At 41.8% G+C, this 16,618-nt stretch overlaps 1 protein-coding gene across 1 annotated transcript; it reads left to right on the top strand.

The window, feature by feature from the left end:
- Positions 1 to 760: 760 nt before the first annotated feature.
- LOC308461933 (vomeronasal type-2 receptor 26-like) lies at positions 761 to 7,317 on the top strand (the record flags this gene model as incomplete). The annotated part of the gene is made up of 6 exons (XM_080979102.1): positions 761 to 1,203; positions 2,951 to 3,242; positions 4,196 to 5,059; positions 5,237 to 5,464; positions 6,191 to 6,317; positions 6,416 to 7,317. The coding sequence occupies 6 exons, from the start codon at positions 761 to 763 to the stop codon at positions 7,315 to 7,317; spliced, it is 2,856 nt and encodes a 951-aa protein (XP_080835228.1).
- Positions 7,318 to 16,618: the final 9,301 nt, after the last annotated feature.

Genomic DNA, 16,618 nt, shown 5'->3' with positions numbered 1-16,618 from the left:
CCTTTTGAACTCTACCCTCTAACACTTCTGATCTAAAAACATAAGACTCAGCTCAACTTTTAAGGAAATGTTGTCTGCATTTCTTGATTACTACAGCTTTGGTTTCCCTAGCCATGGAAATGACTTCACCATTGGACACATGTGGCCAGTGGACCAGTTCATTATATCCCCAACCCTTCGCAGGCCAAGTTCGGCAGGTGTGGGTGACTGTGCATGTTTCATTCACTTGCAGGTCTGGGCTTCGTGCTCCCCAGCCTCCAACCAAAATAAATAAAAGACCAGTAAGACTGGTTTGGATCAAACCAGGCCACAACTTTATTAAATACAAATGAAAGAGGTTTGGCTTGGGCATGGCAGCAATCAAAATACTTCCAGCCCGCCAGGCAGAAGTGACATGTAGGTCAACCCAGGTGGGGGTTCCTAAGACTTACATCAAATAGGCTGACCCCCACAGGGACCGCTGTCTGGTGGAGTGCCTTTGGCCCTGGCCCCGCCTGAGCACGCAGACATGACCACTCCTCCCAGATAATTTTAATGGGATACCTCAGTGTTTGAAGGGGCAAGCAAAGACTGCAACCTCCCCTTCATCCAAAACAAAGGATTGCCCCAACGCCCAACCCAGTTGTGATGATTGCTATGAGGTAGGAAAAAACCACCAGGTAAGAGCCAATTGGTCCGGTGGACAAATTCCTATCTGGCCCCATAAAACGGCAACCACCACAGCCACAGCAAGGTCCTTAACTATTAGCTAAAACCGAAGATGGGTGGGCAGGGAAATCGGAAGAAGGAACAAACAGGTAGTGCCCCAGGTTTGGGCTGCTTAAATGGCTACGGGGTGGACCCAATGGAAGACTTTCCACTCCATCGGCCCCACCTCCTGGTACAGCCCAAGTCCCAGCCTCATTCCCATTTGCCAAAATGGGATGCAGGCCAAGATCTGGCTACTGAGGCCCGCACTGCCTATCAGGAAGAGCACCGAAGCTGTGGTTCCCTTGTCGAGGCCCCATTTACAGCCTCGCCATCCTGCAATGTTGCTGCACCAAAAGGGGAGAGCAGGCTTATCATCATAATGACACAGTTTGACCTTACTATGGACTTCACAAAACCAGATAATTGTCTGAGTGCAAATCATTTTACAAAATGCCATCTTCTGGAGCATTTTGCAAAGGGTTGGGCAGGACTTGATATGATTGTCAGGTCTTGGTAAGAAAAAACCTTGAAAAACATGGCTCGGTGTAGCACCTTGGAAAGAGCTTTACAGGGTCGTCTTGTGGAGCTCCTTGTAAATAGTTATAATGTTCTGTGTTTTTCAAGAGACTCAACAATCTTGCCTCACATCTCACATACTATATGATGTCAGGTGTAGGGCACATTGGATTCTGGTCCGCTACCATGACCTCATGGATGAAATGAGATCAGTTTCTTGTTGGTGTTTGCTCACCCTCAAAATATGGAACCTGTACTTCTCATCTTGTTATGAAGCAAAAAAGACTTGTTTCCACACCTTCCAGGTCTACCAGTATATTGTGTTCTCTACTCAAACCAATGACTTCACCATAAAGCCCCATTTCCCTTTAGAGAGCAGAGAAGACTTGTGGTCTGACTTCAAAAAAACATGCCTCCTACAAAAAGTTTCACTAAATATTCTCTCCACAAAGAGAAAATTGCACCCCCACTCCCAAATTATCTCAAGCACTATAATTTGTTCACATGTCTGAAGCTCCAGAGGCTTTACACAAGACATGAGAAAACAAAGGATATGCAAGCCTGAAAGTGGTTATAAATAAACCCCTGTACTATGGAGAGTTGGAAGGAAGGGCAAAGAGGGAGGCATGGCTCTGCAAGTTTGTTTTATGCTATTTCTGCCTTGTGTTTGTGTGTCTTACAACCCAGACTTCAAATTGGATAATTTGTGATGTCTGCTTTTATTCAAGGCTTGCAGTTATATCTCTGCTGATTCTAAGAGGTGCATTGACACCATGCAGCTGCTACAGGGGGACATGCTAGAATCAGGGCTGGGTGCTGGGATGTTGTGGCTTCTAATGTTCCTGCTTCTATTGTCTCCCATTGTGTGCAAAGAAGAGACTATGAAATGCCCCACATCTGACCCTGTCCCTGTTCCACATGAATGGTACCAGCCAGGTGGCATCCTCATTGGTGGTGTTGGATCTCAAATCATGTATGTTTTCCATGGAATTTCATTCAATGAGCATCCTTCTCAGAAATTGTTTGATGTTACCCAGTAAGTCACCCATCTTACAAGTTTTTCCAGATCTCAAAGATGGTATATATGAGTGGCAGGGTGTTCAACAAATGCACATGTAGGAAGGGCCATAGACCATCCATAGAGGATATGTATGCAGAAAGTTCAAAGTTCAATGCTTGGCATCTCCAGATAGGACTGGGACTCCATTTCTGAAACCCTGGAAGGCTGTTGTCAGAGTTGATGACACATGCTTAGGTATGATTGGTCCAAACTAGGGCTCCTCCTCCATCTCAGTTCATTTATTTCATTTGCACTTTACTAATGTATTTGCCTTATGTATGTATTACAGATATCACCCCCCCCCCACTTCAACACACACAGACATCTACCAATGAATCCATTTCCCAAAGGAATTTGGGGTGATTAGTCTTGTGAAATAATCTGCAAAATGAATAAATAAATATGAAAAATATGCGGCCAGTCATTTGCACATTTTTATTTATTGATTTACACCAATGTGCCATACATTCAACACTATATACACACAATAAAGACAGGAGAAGAAGTCACAGCCACAGCCACACAACATAACACGCAGTTCTCTTTTATGGCATTGTGCTCTGGTAAAGCATGGGTTCCTATGCACCTCATACTACTACAATGGTTTGTGCCATGATTTGTGGTATTAGACCTGAATGAGTGCTAGAATTCTCTTCTGAAATTGTTGCTTAACTCTATTGCCAGCACGGTGACCAAGTTCTACCAGCACTCTCTGGCCTTGGCATTTGCCATAAAGGAGATCAACGAGAACCCCAAGCTCTTGCCCAATGTCACACTTGGTTTCCACATCTATGACAGCTACCATGATGTGAGGATGACCTATCAAAACACTCTAGCCCTGCTCTTCAAATTGCATAGATTTGTCCCCAACTTTGAATGTGGTCGTCAGAAAAACATCAAAGCCATCATTGGTGGACTGGGCTTTTCTACCTCCTTCCATGTGGCAGAAATCTTGGGACTCTACAAGATTCCACAGGTAAGCGTTGGGAGAGTGACATAGTGAGTAGGTAAGAGGAAGATGGCTTCGACATGATGTTGCAGACTCTCCTGATTATACTAAGCATCCACACAGAAGCCACTGAGTAATGAATGGTCCAGGATTTCATGGCTGCCATGACACCAATGTGCCTGTCCTAACATACACGCCGTTCCAGCAGAACGAGAACTGAGAAGCAATAGTCACTCCACTGGCTCCACTGTGACCAGCTAGGTCTGTCAGTCCTCCTGTCCCTTAACTCTCACTGGCAACCAGCCCTTCCATCAGTGGGAGAGACAGGAAGCAGGCCTCATTTCATCTGCTTTTCTGGAGGCCCAGCACCCCAAACTGTGCCATTTGGCCATTATAGGAACAGCTGTTTAGAAACTGGTGTCTGAATTTTGATTTTACTTTTACTTTTCCTTCCCTGTCCTTCTTCCAGTGTCTATTTGTGTGTGTGTGCTGGGAGTGGGGTTAAGATTGTAATCCTGCAGGTCTGGACGTTCTTGTTTTGGTTGACTTTTGGATCCCTTCCACCTCATCACGTCTACGATTAAAATATTAAGCTTCATTGCATGTCCATGCGAGCTCGAGTAAAACTTTTAGGTATTCACCTCGTTCTCATTTGTGTATCAGTGGCTACAATGCAAAGATGACCGTCTCACCAATATGGACCTCCTCTCCAGTTGTCCCCATTAGTTCATATGACATCCACAAAAACCTGTCTCTTGATACCTCTGCCTTTATAGGAAACATCTTAAATCTTATCAAGATAAACATAGTGGGTGCTGTGAAAGAGAGGTAGTAAATTAAATTTTTGACAGGCACAGATTAGGAAGCAAATAATGGTATTACTGAAAAATCCTGCAACTGATATTTGTGGTATAATCATTCATTTGCACACTGAGACTATTTTTTACTTGTCTCTACAAGGACTATACATTTTGTTTTAGCTTGCATATGGTTCCTTTGCCTCAGAGGAGATTAGAAAAATGCACATATCTTCCTTTTATGGTTTGGTCCCAAATGAAGCCCATCAGTATATGGGGATTATCAGGTTATTTCGATATTTTAGATGGACATGGGTTGGACTCTTTGTTGTGGATGATAACATTGGAGAATTTTTCTTGAAGACCCTACAGCCATTGTTTTCCCAAAATGGAATCTGTTCAGCCTTCACAGAAAGACTCCCACAACAGACCCACCTGCCTTCTCTGAATGATCCTGTGGTCAAAGCTTCACATGTGTTTGAACTTTTAAGAAAAATAGATGTCAGTGTAATTATCATTTACGGAGAAACCTTGACCTTTCTATTGCTGAGAGCATATATAATTATGTTAGATCCCTTCAGAAAAGAAAGCACATCATTTGGAAAGGTGTGGATCTTGACAACACAGATAGATTTCATAATGACAGGCATGAAAAGATCCTGGGATTTTCAGATCTTTGAAGGTGCCATTTCCTTCACAACTCACTCAAAAGATATTCTAGGTTTCAAGGAATTTCTTCAGACTGTGAAACCAAATTGGACACAAAGAGATGGTTTTCTCCAAAATTTCTGGGAGCAAGCCTTTGATTGCTTATTTCCAGATCTAGAGATGCCTCTGATGGATGATGACACATGTACTGGAGAAGAGAAGCTGGACAGTCTCCCTGCAGGTGTTTTTGAAATGCACATGACTGGACACAGCTATAGTATCTATAATGCTGTCTATGCTATTGCTCATGCTCTGAATACCATGGACCTCTTCAGATCCAAGCACAGATCAATGGTAATTGATAAGAGTGCTGGACCTAGCCGTCTGCAGCCTTGGCAGGTAATGATTTCACAACACACTCTTCTGATTTCAATGGGCAGTTCAGTACGAAGTGACAACAACTCTGACAACATGTTCTTAGTATACATGTATTTCCTTCTACGGTTGTGCCTGTTAATCATTTCAATCTGAATTCATTTTGCACCACATTTCTAATTTTCTTTATTTTTCAACTAGCTCCATCCATTTCTTCAAGGCATTTCATTTAACAACCCAGCAAACGAAGTTGTGTCCTTTAATGCAGAAAGGGAGATGGAAGGTGGGTTTGACATTCTAAATATGGTCACATTCCCAAACAAGTCATTCCTTAAAGTAAAAATTGGAAGGGTGGATCTCAATGCTCCTGAAGGACAACCATTCATCATTAATGAGGATGGAATTGTGTGGCACAGATTGTTTAACCAGGTATGAGTTCTTGGGTTCTCTGGACAAATCCTGTGCTTTCAAATAAGGCAGCAGTTGAACTACAAACTACCTTTTCTGGCTAACCCAACCATTGTGAATGATGAAAAGAGTCAGGGAAATCACTTTCTAAATACAGAAATGTCAATCTTCTGCTCTAAATTGAGGCATTAATTTCCTATTCTGCCTAAACTGATGGGCCATCAAACTCCATTAAAAAGTATTGATGTGACTTTGCCACCAACATGCCAGAAATCTCTGTTCCTATTGTGGAAAAAAATGTTGCCTTTTTACACATAATTAAGGACACCATGCACAGAAACACATCTAATGTTTGCTGGACATTGCTTAAAAATGGTAGGTAATTAAGGTGTAAATTTATAGGGGATGTGGGAGTGTAGAGGTGAGGAACCCCAAGCCCTGTGAGTATGTCTGTAGTTGTATGATGGGACTGTGCCCAGGCAACACTAGCCTTCCTTGAGTCATTCAGTCTGGATGGTATATGTATGTGTCCTACTGTACAAAGGTAAGAAATGCGCATTTTGCTTCACCCACTTTGGTCTTTATCACCACCCAGCACAAGAAATGGTCCCTCAAAGGTTATCATGAGGCAATATGGCCCTGAGATACCAGCCTCGTGTACTGAAGTAGATCTGCATATCTATACGTACAGCTCTCCTAACGTAAACAACTTCATGTATTTCTCATTCTAATCTTTCTTATGGGTAGGTGCGTCCCCTTGGTATGTGCAATGTGCATTGCCACCCTGGGTGTCAAAAGAAAATGAAGGAAAGGGAGAAGTTTTGCTGCTATGACTGTGCTCCATGCCCAGAGGGGAAGATTTCAAACCAGACTGGTATATCTTGTCATTTTGCCATCATTAATTGACTGTAGTCAATGAATATACGCTGAATTTAGATCGCTCTCTCCCACACCCCTTGTTCTATTTTTCAGATATGGATGACTGCTTCAAATGCCCAGAAGATCAGTATCCAAACAAGAATAAAGATGAGTGCATCCACAAAACTATTCATTTTCTATCTTATAAAGAAAATTTAGGGGTTACATTAGCCGCTGTTGCTATTTCATTTTCCCTCATTACAGCCTTGATGCTAGGAATATTTATTAAGCACAGAGACACCCCCATAGTGAAAGCCAACAACCGGGGACTCACCTACACTCTCCTCATCTCCCTCCTGCTCTGCTTCCTCTCATCTTTGCTTTTCCTTGGCCAACCTGGGAAAGTGACCTGCCTTCTCCGACAATCTGCTTTTGGCATCATCTTCTCCATGGCGGTTTCTTGCGTGTTGGCCAAAACCACCATAGTTTCTCTTGCATTTATGGCCACAAAGCCTAGATCTAGGATGCAGAAATGGGTGGGGAAAAGACTAGTCTATTCCATTCTCCTTTCCTGCACTTCCATTCAAGTGAGTATTTGCACCTTCTGGTTGGCAACCTCTCCCCCATTCCCTGATTTAGACATGCAGTCAGTAACGGAAGAAATCATCGTGCAATGTAATGAAGGGTCTGTTGCCATGTTTTATTGTGTCCTCGGTTACTTAGGCCTTTTGGCCATTGCCATTTTCCTTGTGGCATTCCTTGCCCGCAACTTACCGGACAGTTTTAATGAAGCCAAGTTCATCACCTTCAGCATGCTAGCATTTTGCAGCATATGGCTCTCCTTTGTTCCAACCTACCTGAGCACCCGAGGAAAATACATGGTGGCTGTAGAGATCTTCTCAATATTGGCTTCCTGTTGTGGGTTGCTGGGTTGCATCTTTTCCCCTAAATGCTACATCATTGTGATGAGGCCTGAACTAAACAGCAAGGAACAACTAATAAGAAAAAAGTGTTAAATTATCAACATGTTTTGTATCTATCATATTATTAGGTGGGTTGGATATAGGTTTGAGGAGCATATGGCTTACTAGAACATTACTGAAGCTTCTTTGAATTCACAATGTCTTCAGATAAGAAAGACAGCATGACAGGCAAATTGATGATATAATACTTTTCTCCCCAATGTTGTATATTTGTGAAATGTTTATGCAGCAGAAGAAATGTGCCTTTCCCACTCAACCTCTCTTTCTCTGTATCAGGCGTGACAAACCTGTGGCCCTCAAGATGACTTTGTTTAATCATTTGTTCAGATTTACATGCTGCTTAATTACCCATATAATCTAAGCAGTTTACATAAAATAGATAATGTCCATTAAAATTATAATAAATTCTAATGTTAAAATGCACAAATGAAAAATGATCAGAACAGAAGTGAAATCACCATTTGCTAAAAGTGAACATACTAATACAAAATTGCATTGTTATATAGTGCAGTTGTACCTTGGTTTTCAAACAGCTTGGTTCTCGAACATTTTGGCTCCCTAACACCACAAACAATTGTGAACTATTTTTGGAAGCCAAATGTCTGACGCGGCTTATGCGCCTTCCATTTGAGTGCAGGCAGTTCCTGCAGTCAATCAGAAGCCGTGCCTTGGTTTTCAAACATTTTTGGAAGTGGAACGGACTTCCAGCATGGATTCCGTTTGAGAACGAAGGTACAATTGTATTTTATTTCATATTACATAAAATAAGGATTCATTGAATGATCTGGACTCCTACTCGCATCAACCCTAGCAAGGATGGTAACGAGAGGTGCAGTTCAAAAGGGAATTGGACTGAATGACCCTCATTGTCCCTTCGAACTCTTCAACTCTGTGGTTTTGTAGTGTAGTATCTGGAGAGCCACAGGTTCCCGCCACAGGAAGCTCACTGGTTCCCGTCAAACCCATTCTTCAAACGAGGTAATCCACAGAGGCCTGGGGAGGGGGGCATGGCCATCTACTTAGCTTGGCCGACCACTTTTTGCATAGTATCCAGTTGACTGGGAGCATCACCCACGCTTCATTAATTGTTGATTACTGCTCTGACCATTCCTTTTCAGCTAGCCGGACTTTGGTGTGGTCTTTTGGCAGTTGCCATATTCAGAGACGGGAAGGAATTTCCCCTGCTCTGGAGGTTTCACCTTCCTCATAGCACTAGTGACAACTTTGGCAGTTTAGGCCTTGGGCGGAATCCTATAGTCTTTCATCCAATGGGGTGTGGTGAAGTGGTGACTCACCCAACCACTGTTCCCTGTGTGAGCATTAACAGGGTACCTCGTTAGAGGGGACTGGAGGGAAGTCTCTGACCAAAGAGTCAAGAGCGTAGGGCTAGCGGGCCATAGAGCTTCACTCAGCATTAGGGGGCCATCCTTGTAAACCTGCGTTTTGCAAGGATTCCATGCCTGAAGACACCCTGTCATACCTCAGTCCTCCAGCAGGGTGGCTTAGAGGGATACATGCTCAATGCCTATGCCAAAGCTTCCTACATCCGAAATCAATAAAGTTGTCGCTGTTTAAATCCCTTGTTGTGTTCATTCATTTTCCACTCAGCAGTTATGCATGTCGGCATATGCAAAACACATTTAAAAAAGTGTTAGCCTTTGCTACTGCATTCAAAATGAATAATATGGGGCTCCTGAAGAAGAATCTGGGATTGAGCGTCTCTTTTACTGGGGTATAGAACAATCTGTGTGGACCTTGATTTCCCTCTAATACACTTCAGACATTGGGGGGGGGGGCAAATAGACTGACATCCTCCTGGTTACTTTTTCCATGTACCTCCTAGGCTTATCATTATAGATGTGGTGAACATCTGCACTATATTAATATTTTGCCACTGCCAATCATAATTAAAAAGAATTTTGTTATCTATGTTCTGTTCTGTGTGGATGTTAAAAACCAGTACTGCAACTTCTTTCTTCAAATAAGCTTTATTTTATCTTGGGTTAGAGCAGGGTCGGCAACCTTTTTCAGCCATGGGCCAGTCCACCATCCCTCAAACCATGTGGTGGGCCGAACTATATTTTTTTGGGGGGGGGGGGGATGAATGAATTCCTATGCCCCACAAACAACCCAGAGATGCATTTTAAATAAAAGCACACATTCTAGTCATATAAAAACACCAGGCCGTCCCCACAAATAACCCAGAGATGCATTGTAAAGAAAAGGACACATTCCACTCATGTAAAAACACGCTGATTCCCGGACCGTCCGCGGGCCAGATTGAGAAGGCAATTGGGCCACATCTGGTCTCTGGGCCTTAGGTTGCCTACCCCTGGGTTAGAGGATGGTGGTTTTCTTGTGGAAAAACAGAACTATCTCTTCATTAGCAGCATGTTATGCCCAGATAAAGTTCATACACCATTTTCTTCCAATAATAGAAGAAGAATCTTTGCATTCCCACTGTGTGAACAGACAAGAGGTTCCCCATCAGTTTTGACCTGACAACAGTGTCTCTTGATTTCTCCTCCTAGACAATTCCTTCCAAACTTGCTTTATCACAAGGGTTTATGAATGATAGTTGTGTCCCGTGCACAGAGTGATGGCCTGGGACTCGGGCTTGGACTCAGAGCCAGAGGAGTCTCAGGCCACACCAGATCCTTTGCCTCAGGCGGCTAGTCTGGGGCCTGATTCTGAAGAGCCCCAGTCTGCACAGGTTCCCCTGCAACAAGCACCAGCTGGGCCGAGTCAAGGGCCTGAGCCTGCCCTGGCTCCAGATGCGGGGATTACCTTGTTGCCTCCAGCTGGGCAATCACTTACAGCTGCTCCACTACCAGTTGGTCAGGAGAGGCTTAAGTGGCCTCTGGGTCTAGTAACCCACTGGCATCTCCTGAGCTGCAGAGACTGAGGTCTGAGAGAAGGAGAGACCTGAGTACTCGCAGGAGCAATGCTCGCCTTCAGGCAAGACAGGGAGATGAGTCACCAGGGGATCAGGACCGACCATTACCCCAACGGAGATAAAAGGCTGCTGAACCCCGTCCCAGGTTGCAGGAGCAATGTTGCTGTTTGCCAGAACTTGTCTGTGATCCTGTGCCTGACCTTGCCTGGTTTCCTGCCTCGTGTCCTGCCTCGGCCCTGTCGGACTGACTCCTCATGGAACCCTTGGATTTGGGACTGGATCTGGACCGTGTTGCTTGGGTTACCCCAGGTCCCAGCACAGGCAGTCAGATTGTTCATTTGTAGACAAAAGCTGGAGCTGTCCTTGGAGGCTACAAGCGTCCTTGGATGGCATGGACATAGGTTTGTTAAGATTTCCAGTACCACACCAGCTGTTGCAGTCCTTTCCCTGATTTCTGCCTTATCCAACTCATCCTGTAGTCAATCACAAGAAATCCATTCATAGAATACTGCCTTTGAACAGATTATCCAGGTTTTTTCAATTCTGAATCCACTTGAGTCAGTTTTTAAAAAGGCAGGTACAGTGGTGCCCCGCAAGACGAATGCCTCGCAAGACGAAAAACCCGCTAGACGAAAGGGTTTTTCAGTTTTGCGTTGCTTCGCTAGACGAATTTCCCTATGGGCTTGCTTCGCAAGACGAAAACGTCTTGTGCTTTTTTTTTAAAGCTGCTTGAAGAGGTGCAGTTCCGACGGACCGTGCTTCGCAAGACGAAAAACATCGCAAGACGAAAAGACTCGCGGAATGAATTATTTTCGTCTTGCGAGGCACCACTGTACCAGTAAACATGATAGTGTAGAGGGTGTGTGTGTGTGTATACACTTGTTATAGAGAATGTACACAGATAAAAGTTTTTCTCCCTGTTTCCCTGTTTCATAACAATAGAAGTTGTGAGTATCAAGTGAGAGTGATTATTGAAAGGTTAGGAGACACAGAAGAAACTACTCCTGTAGACAACACATAGTTAAACTATGGATTTCACTCCTACTAGAAATAGTGAATTGGACAACCACCATAAGTGGCATAGATTGTTAATCTACCTGATGTATTCCAACCTGTGGCTGATGAAAAGTGTTAGAGGACTATTGATTTAAAAACTCAATACAGTCAGGGAGATCTGATGTTATATTGGCCAAAACACTGTACATTGTGATTGGGGCTAGAACTAAACCAATAACACAGGTTACACTACTTCTCAATATATCAAAGAAACATAGAATTGTAGAGTTGGAAAGGAAGCCAAGATTCATCTAGTCAGCCCGCCTGCTATGCAGGAATCTCAGCTAAAGCATCCATGGCATATGTTTACATTCCAAGGGCTGAATAGTCAGGAAGTTATTAGTTATGTTTGCTCAGAATCTCCTTTCTTGTAACTTGAAGCCATTGGTTTGGGTCCTACCATTCCTGTGCTGAGAGTGGGCATTTCACTGTTGACCCATGCTAAGGTTGTGGTGAACTAAGACCCCTAGAACCTTTCCACATGTACTACTGGCAATGCAGGTGTCCCTTATCTCATGTTTGTGCAGCTGGCTCTTCCTGCTTAAGTGCAGGACCTTACATATGCCCATATTTCAACTGAACTCCTTATGAATTGATGTAGGAAAAAAAGAAAGACTTTGTTGTTGCTACTGCTGTGAATGAATTCACAGGGAGGTGCATTCACACTCTCATTCACCCTCCTATCAATTACTCACATCATTGCTACTTCTAATTATTCAAGAGTAGAGTCCTGCCATTTTCTTGTTTCGTTCATGGCAGTTACAGAGCAGCATTTCAGGGTCAGTTTCTGGGTCAGGGACCTCTCGATAGTGACCCATTCCAGTGCCTCTTTCTGATTTCTTTTACTTTCTAATAGTGCTTTTCATTACTGTCAGAAATGGTTATAACATAGCTCTCAGTAGTCACAGTGGCAGCCAATATTCCCAGACTCCTTTTGGAGTTTGAAATTTGGAACTGAGGTCCCAAGGCCCATCTCTTTAGGAAGAAGAGAAGACTTCTGGCCAACTGTGGAAAAGAGCCAACATGTTTCCTATCAAAAGTGGCATTCAGGATCCACACTCTGAAGAAGTAATTATCTCTCCCTACAATTAATCAAAACACTATAATGTGTTCACCTGTCTAAAGCTCTCAAGGCTCTGCAGAATGCAGAAGAAAATAGGCAATATGCAGGAATGAAAGTGATTATACAGAACTGCCTGTAGCATGGGCATCTGGGAATAAGTACATGAGGTAAACATGGCCATCTCTGACACTTCCCCCTTTTCTTTTTATAAGCCACACTGAAACTGGAAAGTATGTGATATCAGATAGTATTCAAGTCATTTGTCACACTCTTAATGAAAATTCTAGGGCTAATTTGGCAGAGTGAGGGACCATTCAATCTAACCCACTCAAACAAGGTGATGGATGCAAGAGAACTTGTGTTTACAAAGACGTTTTGCTGCCAACATGTTGAGAATAGCAATGCTACTACTTCTGCCTCCCATTGTCTGCCAAGTAGATATTATGGGATGTCTCAGAGATGATCCCCTCCCTGTTCCACATGATTTGTACCAGGCAGGTGGTCTCCTCATTGGTGGTATTGTTTCTCAGATCTCTTATTTTTTCAATGAAGTCTCTTTCAAGGAACATCCGTCTCAGAAAATGTTTGATGTTCCACAGTAAGAATCCCCACCTGCATCTTCTAAAGATATGCATTTCCATTGTTAAGACTAAATACCAATTTTGCCATTCCAAGAATGAAAACTTCTTTTTATTTTGGAAAGCAGGAATGGGGGCATATTAAATTGTTGCAATTAATTTCATTTTTGTTGTATGCAGCTAGATGCCTTAAATTTTTATGCATGCATTGGAAGCACTCGGGGGGGGGGATTAAAAATGCTAGGGGGAAAGTTGCTCTTGGCACTGCTAGTTTTCAAAAAGTGTGTGAGAAATCTAAAAGTGAAAATGACCACAACCACAAATCTGGAGAGATAAGCAGAGAAGATGATTCATAAATGAAGAGATGTAAAAACACAGAAAATATGTTAGTGTAATACAATTTTTGATGCATCAGAGTATTTGCCTTTTCCCTCTTACTCCTTTGACACATATGTTTATCTTTTTTTGGAGGGCCTTATTTCTTCTTCTCTCTGCCCTCTTGGTTCCAAATGAGTGCTCTTATAATTCATTAAATCTAGTTTGCTTTAATGACCATATATGTACTTTAAAAATAAACAACAAGTTATTGATGAAGGTATACCTAGTGGAATGGGCAGAGAAAAGGAGAAATGGGTCAAGGTCATAAAAATGATGTATGGCAAATAAGTTGTAATAATAATAATTTATTATTTGTACCCCAGCCACTCTGGGTGGCTTCCAACAAAGATTAAGAGTACATTAGAACATGTTCTGATGCATCATATATTAGAAGCATTCTTTTAGCTGAAAATGATTTGGCATCTGTGGTATTTTGAAAAGAAATAGGAAAGATTTTCCAAAATTTAGATTCCATATGTGGAAACCACTACAATATTGCATGCATCCATATACACACATGTACACATGATCACTGAGAAGACTCATCAGTGCTGAGATTATAAAATCATTGGGATGGATAGTCTACAGGTACTATGGTCTTTGTTGACTCAATACAGTTACTGAGGAATCAGAATACTGACTTTTGCACTCTATGTCATTTTGCACAGTTAACTTTTCCACTGAAGAGGATGGTGTGACATTGAGGGGAGGGAATCACAAATATAAAATACAATCCAATATTCTTATTCCGTTACGCATAGGAATTACTAGTATAATAGCATTATGAATTTGTTGATCATAGACTCATCTTTTAAATTAATAAAATCAACTCTCTTGGCAGTGTGGTGACCAAATTCTACTCACACATCCTGGCCTTGGTGTTTGCCATAAATGACATAAACAAGAATCCCAAGATGCTACCTAATGTCACACTTGGTTTCCACATCTCTGATAGCTTTTATGATGCAAGGATGACCTATCGCACTACACTGGATCTGATCTTCAAGTCTGAGAATTTCCTTCCCAACTATGAATGTGGGTCACACAAAAACGTCCTAGCAATTATTGGAGGACTTGGCTCTGACACTTCTTTTCATATGAGGGACATCACAAGTCTCTACAAGATCCCACAGGTAATATGTATTCATGGGGGTGTGGGGATTATAGTTACTCACCTTGGAAGTTTAAAAGAAAGGCGTAATACCAATCACAAAGATTAAAATCTTCAGAATAGTATCAGATTGACATAAATGAAGATAATATACATAGAAGGGTCCTTTGATGCCTCTCTGCAAATGTACAATTTTTTTTAAAAAAATCAAAATATTTTATGAAGCTAAAATGTAAATACACCCTCTTGAAAAATGCTATTCCTAACTCACTTGATGTTATACATTTTCTTACAGCTTACATATGGTTCATTTGCCCCAGATGAGATCCAAAGTATCAAAGGCCCTCCTTTTTACCGCATGGTTCCAAATGAAAACCTTCAGTATAAGGGCATTATCTGCCTACTTCAGCATTTTAGGTGGACATGGGTGGGGCTCTTTGTGGTGGAGGACAAGAGTGGAGAACAATTCCTTAAAATACTGGAGACATTGTTTTCCAGACATGGAATCTGTTCAGCCTTCACAAAAAGAATTCCACAAGCAGCTCGTTTGGAGGAGCTTTTAAATCACTTTCATGACACAAATTTAATTAGTGCATCTTACACAGATGATAAAGCCAATGCAAATATTGTATATGGAGATCCTGTAACAGTTCTGTGGCTGAGAACTTTTCTAGGTTCACAAGATTCTGGAAATAATGAAAATGGATTATTTGGAAAGGTGTGGATTATGACAACTCAGATAGAATTTGTATTATCTGGGATTTCAAGAGGGCTGGATTTCCAGATGTTCCAGGGTGCCATTTCCTTCAAAATTCATACAAAAGAGGTACCAGGGTTCAGGAGATTTCTTCAGAACATAAAACCAAAGAGGACTCAAGGAGATGGTTTTCTGAAAGATTTCTGGGAGCAAGCCTTTGACTGTTTACTTCCAGATCCAGGGATGCCTGCAATGGACGATGACACATGTACTGGAGAGGAGAGTCTGGAAAGTCTCCCTGCGGGTCTTTTTGAAATGCACATGAGTGGCCAGGGCTACAGCATCTACAATGCTGTATATGTTATTGCTCATGCTTTGCATGCCATGTACTCATCTAGATCCAGGCACAGACCAACCGTGGTTGGTAGCAGTGTTGACGTTCAGCCCCTGCAGGCTTGGCAGGTAATAGCTCCACAACAAAATCTTCTTGATACAATTAACAGATTAATTAATACAAGTGGTGCCTATATCCAGTTTCCTCCACCTTGTATAACTGATCAGAAAGTTTTTTTTCAGAGGTAGGATCTGTGGGTGTACATTTCTTCCTAAAATTAAAGCTTGCAATCTTTAGCATTTTATTATGTGATTGTGTTCAATTTTTCTTTCTTTCCTTCTTTCAATCAGCTCCACCTCTTTCTTCAAGGCATTTCATTCAACAACTCAGTTGGAGAAACAATGGCCTTTGATGATAAATGGGAAATGGGTTGTGGCTTTGACATAACAAACATGATTACATTCCCAAACAAGTCATTCCAGAGAGTGAAAGTTGGAAGGGTTGATACCAATGCCCTTGATGGAAAAGTATTCCTGATCAACGATGATATAATTGTGTGGCCAAGACATTTTAATGAGGTATGGATTCTGCAGTTTCTTTGGAGAACTCTTGGTGGGTAATAATGATGTGAGAACTTCTCTTTTCTCTATAACTTGAATTTGCAATGGGCCACCAAGCGGAATGGATTGCAAATTGTAGTCATTGTTGCTGAGAATTATTTTTTAAAAAACTGAAAACACCTTTTCCAAACAAATTATGAAAATTGAGTGCTACTTACACTAAAAACCTTGTAGTTATTTTTTTTTACCTCCGTAATCTAGGTCTTCATTCACAGAAAAATTCCTCATATGTCTCTAAATGTATCAAATTTAGATACTGTAAACTTTATGAGACGATATCAAGCACTTTATCTTCTGAAACAGTTATCTTTCCTAGTTGTCTAAAGTGATCTATTTCACTTTACTCATTTTTAGTTCATGTCATCTGCAAACACAAATTTGGTAATATCTGTTACTGTTGTCTAAGTATTAGGCTACAGCAGCAATTGCAGATTGACCCCCTTTGCCTATTTAATTAGCTCTTTCAACAATTTTCTACTACTTAGCTTCACATTTACTGATCAGTGCACAGCAAAGTTTAAAATGGGAAGTAATAGGGATGAAATCAAATAAAATTAGACATACTTTTCTCCTATACTAATCCTTCTGTTTTCTGGATAGG

The sequence above is a fragment of the Podarcis pityusensis genome (genome assembly GCF_964106645.2).
Source record: "Podarcis pityusensis genome assembly, chromosome: 13".
Taxonomy (NCBI): domain Eukaryota; kingdom Metazoa; phylum Chordata; class Lepidosauria; order Squamata; family Lacertidae; genus Podarcis; species Podarcis pityusensis.
This window is presented reverse-complemented; position numbering and strand designations above follow the sequence as displayed.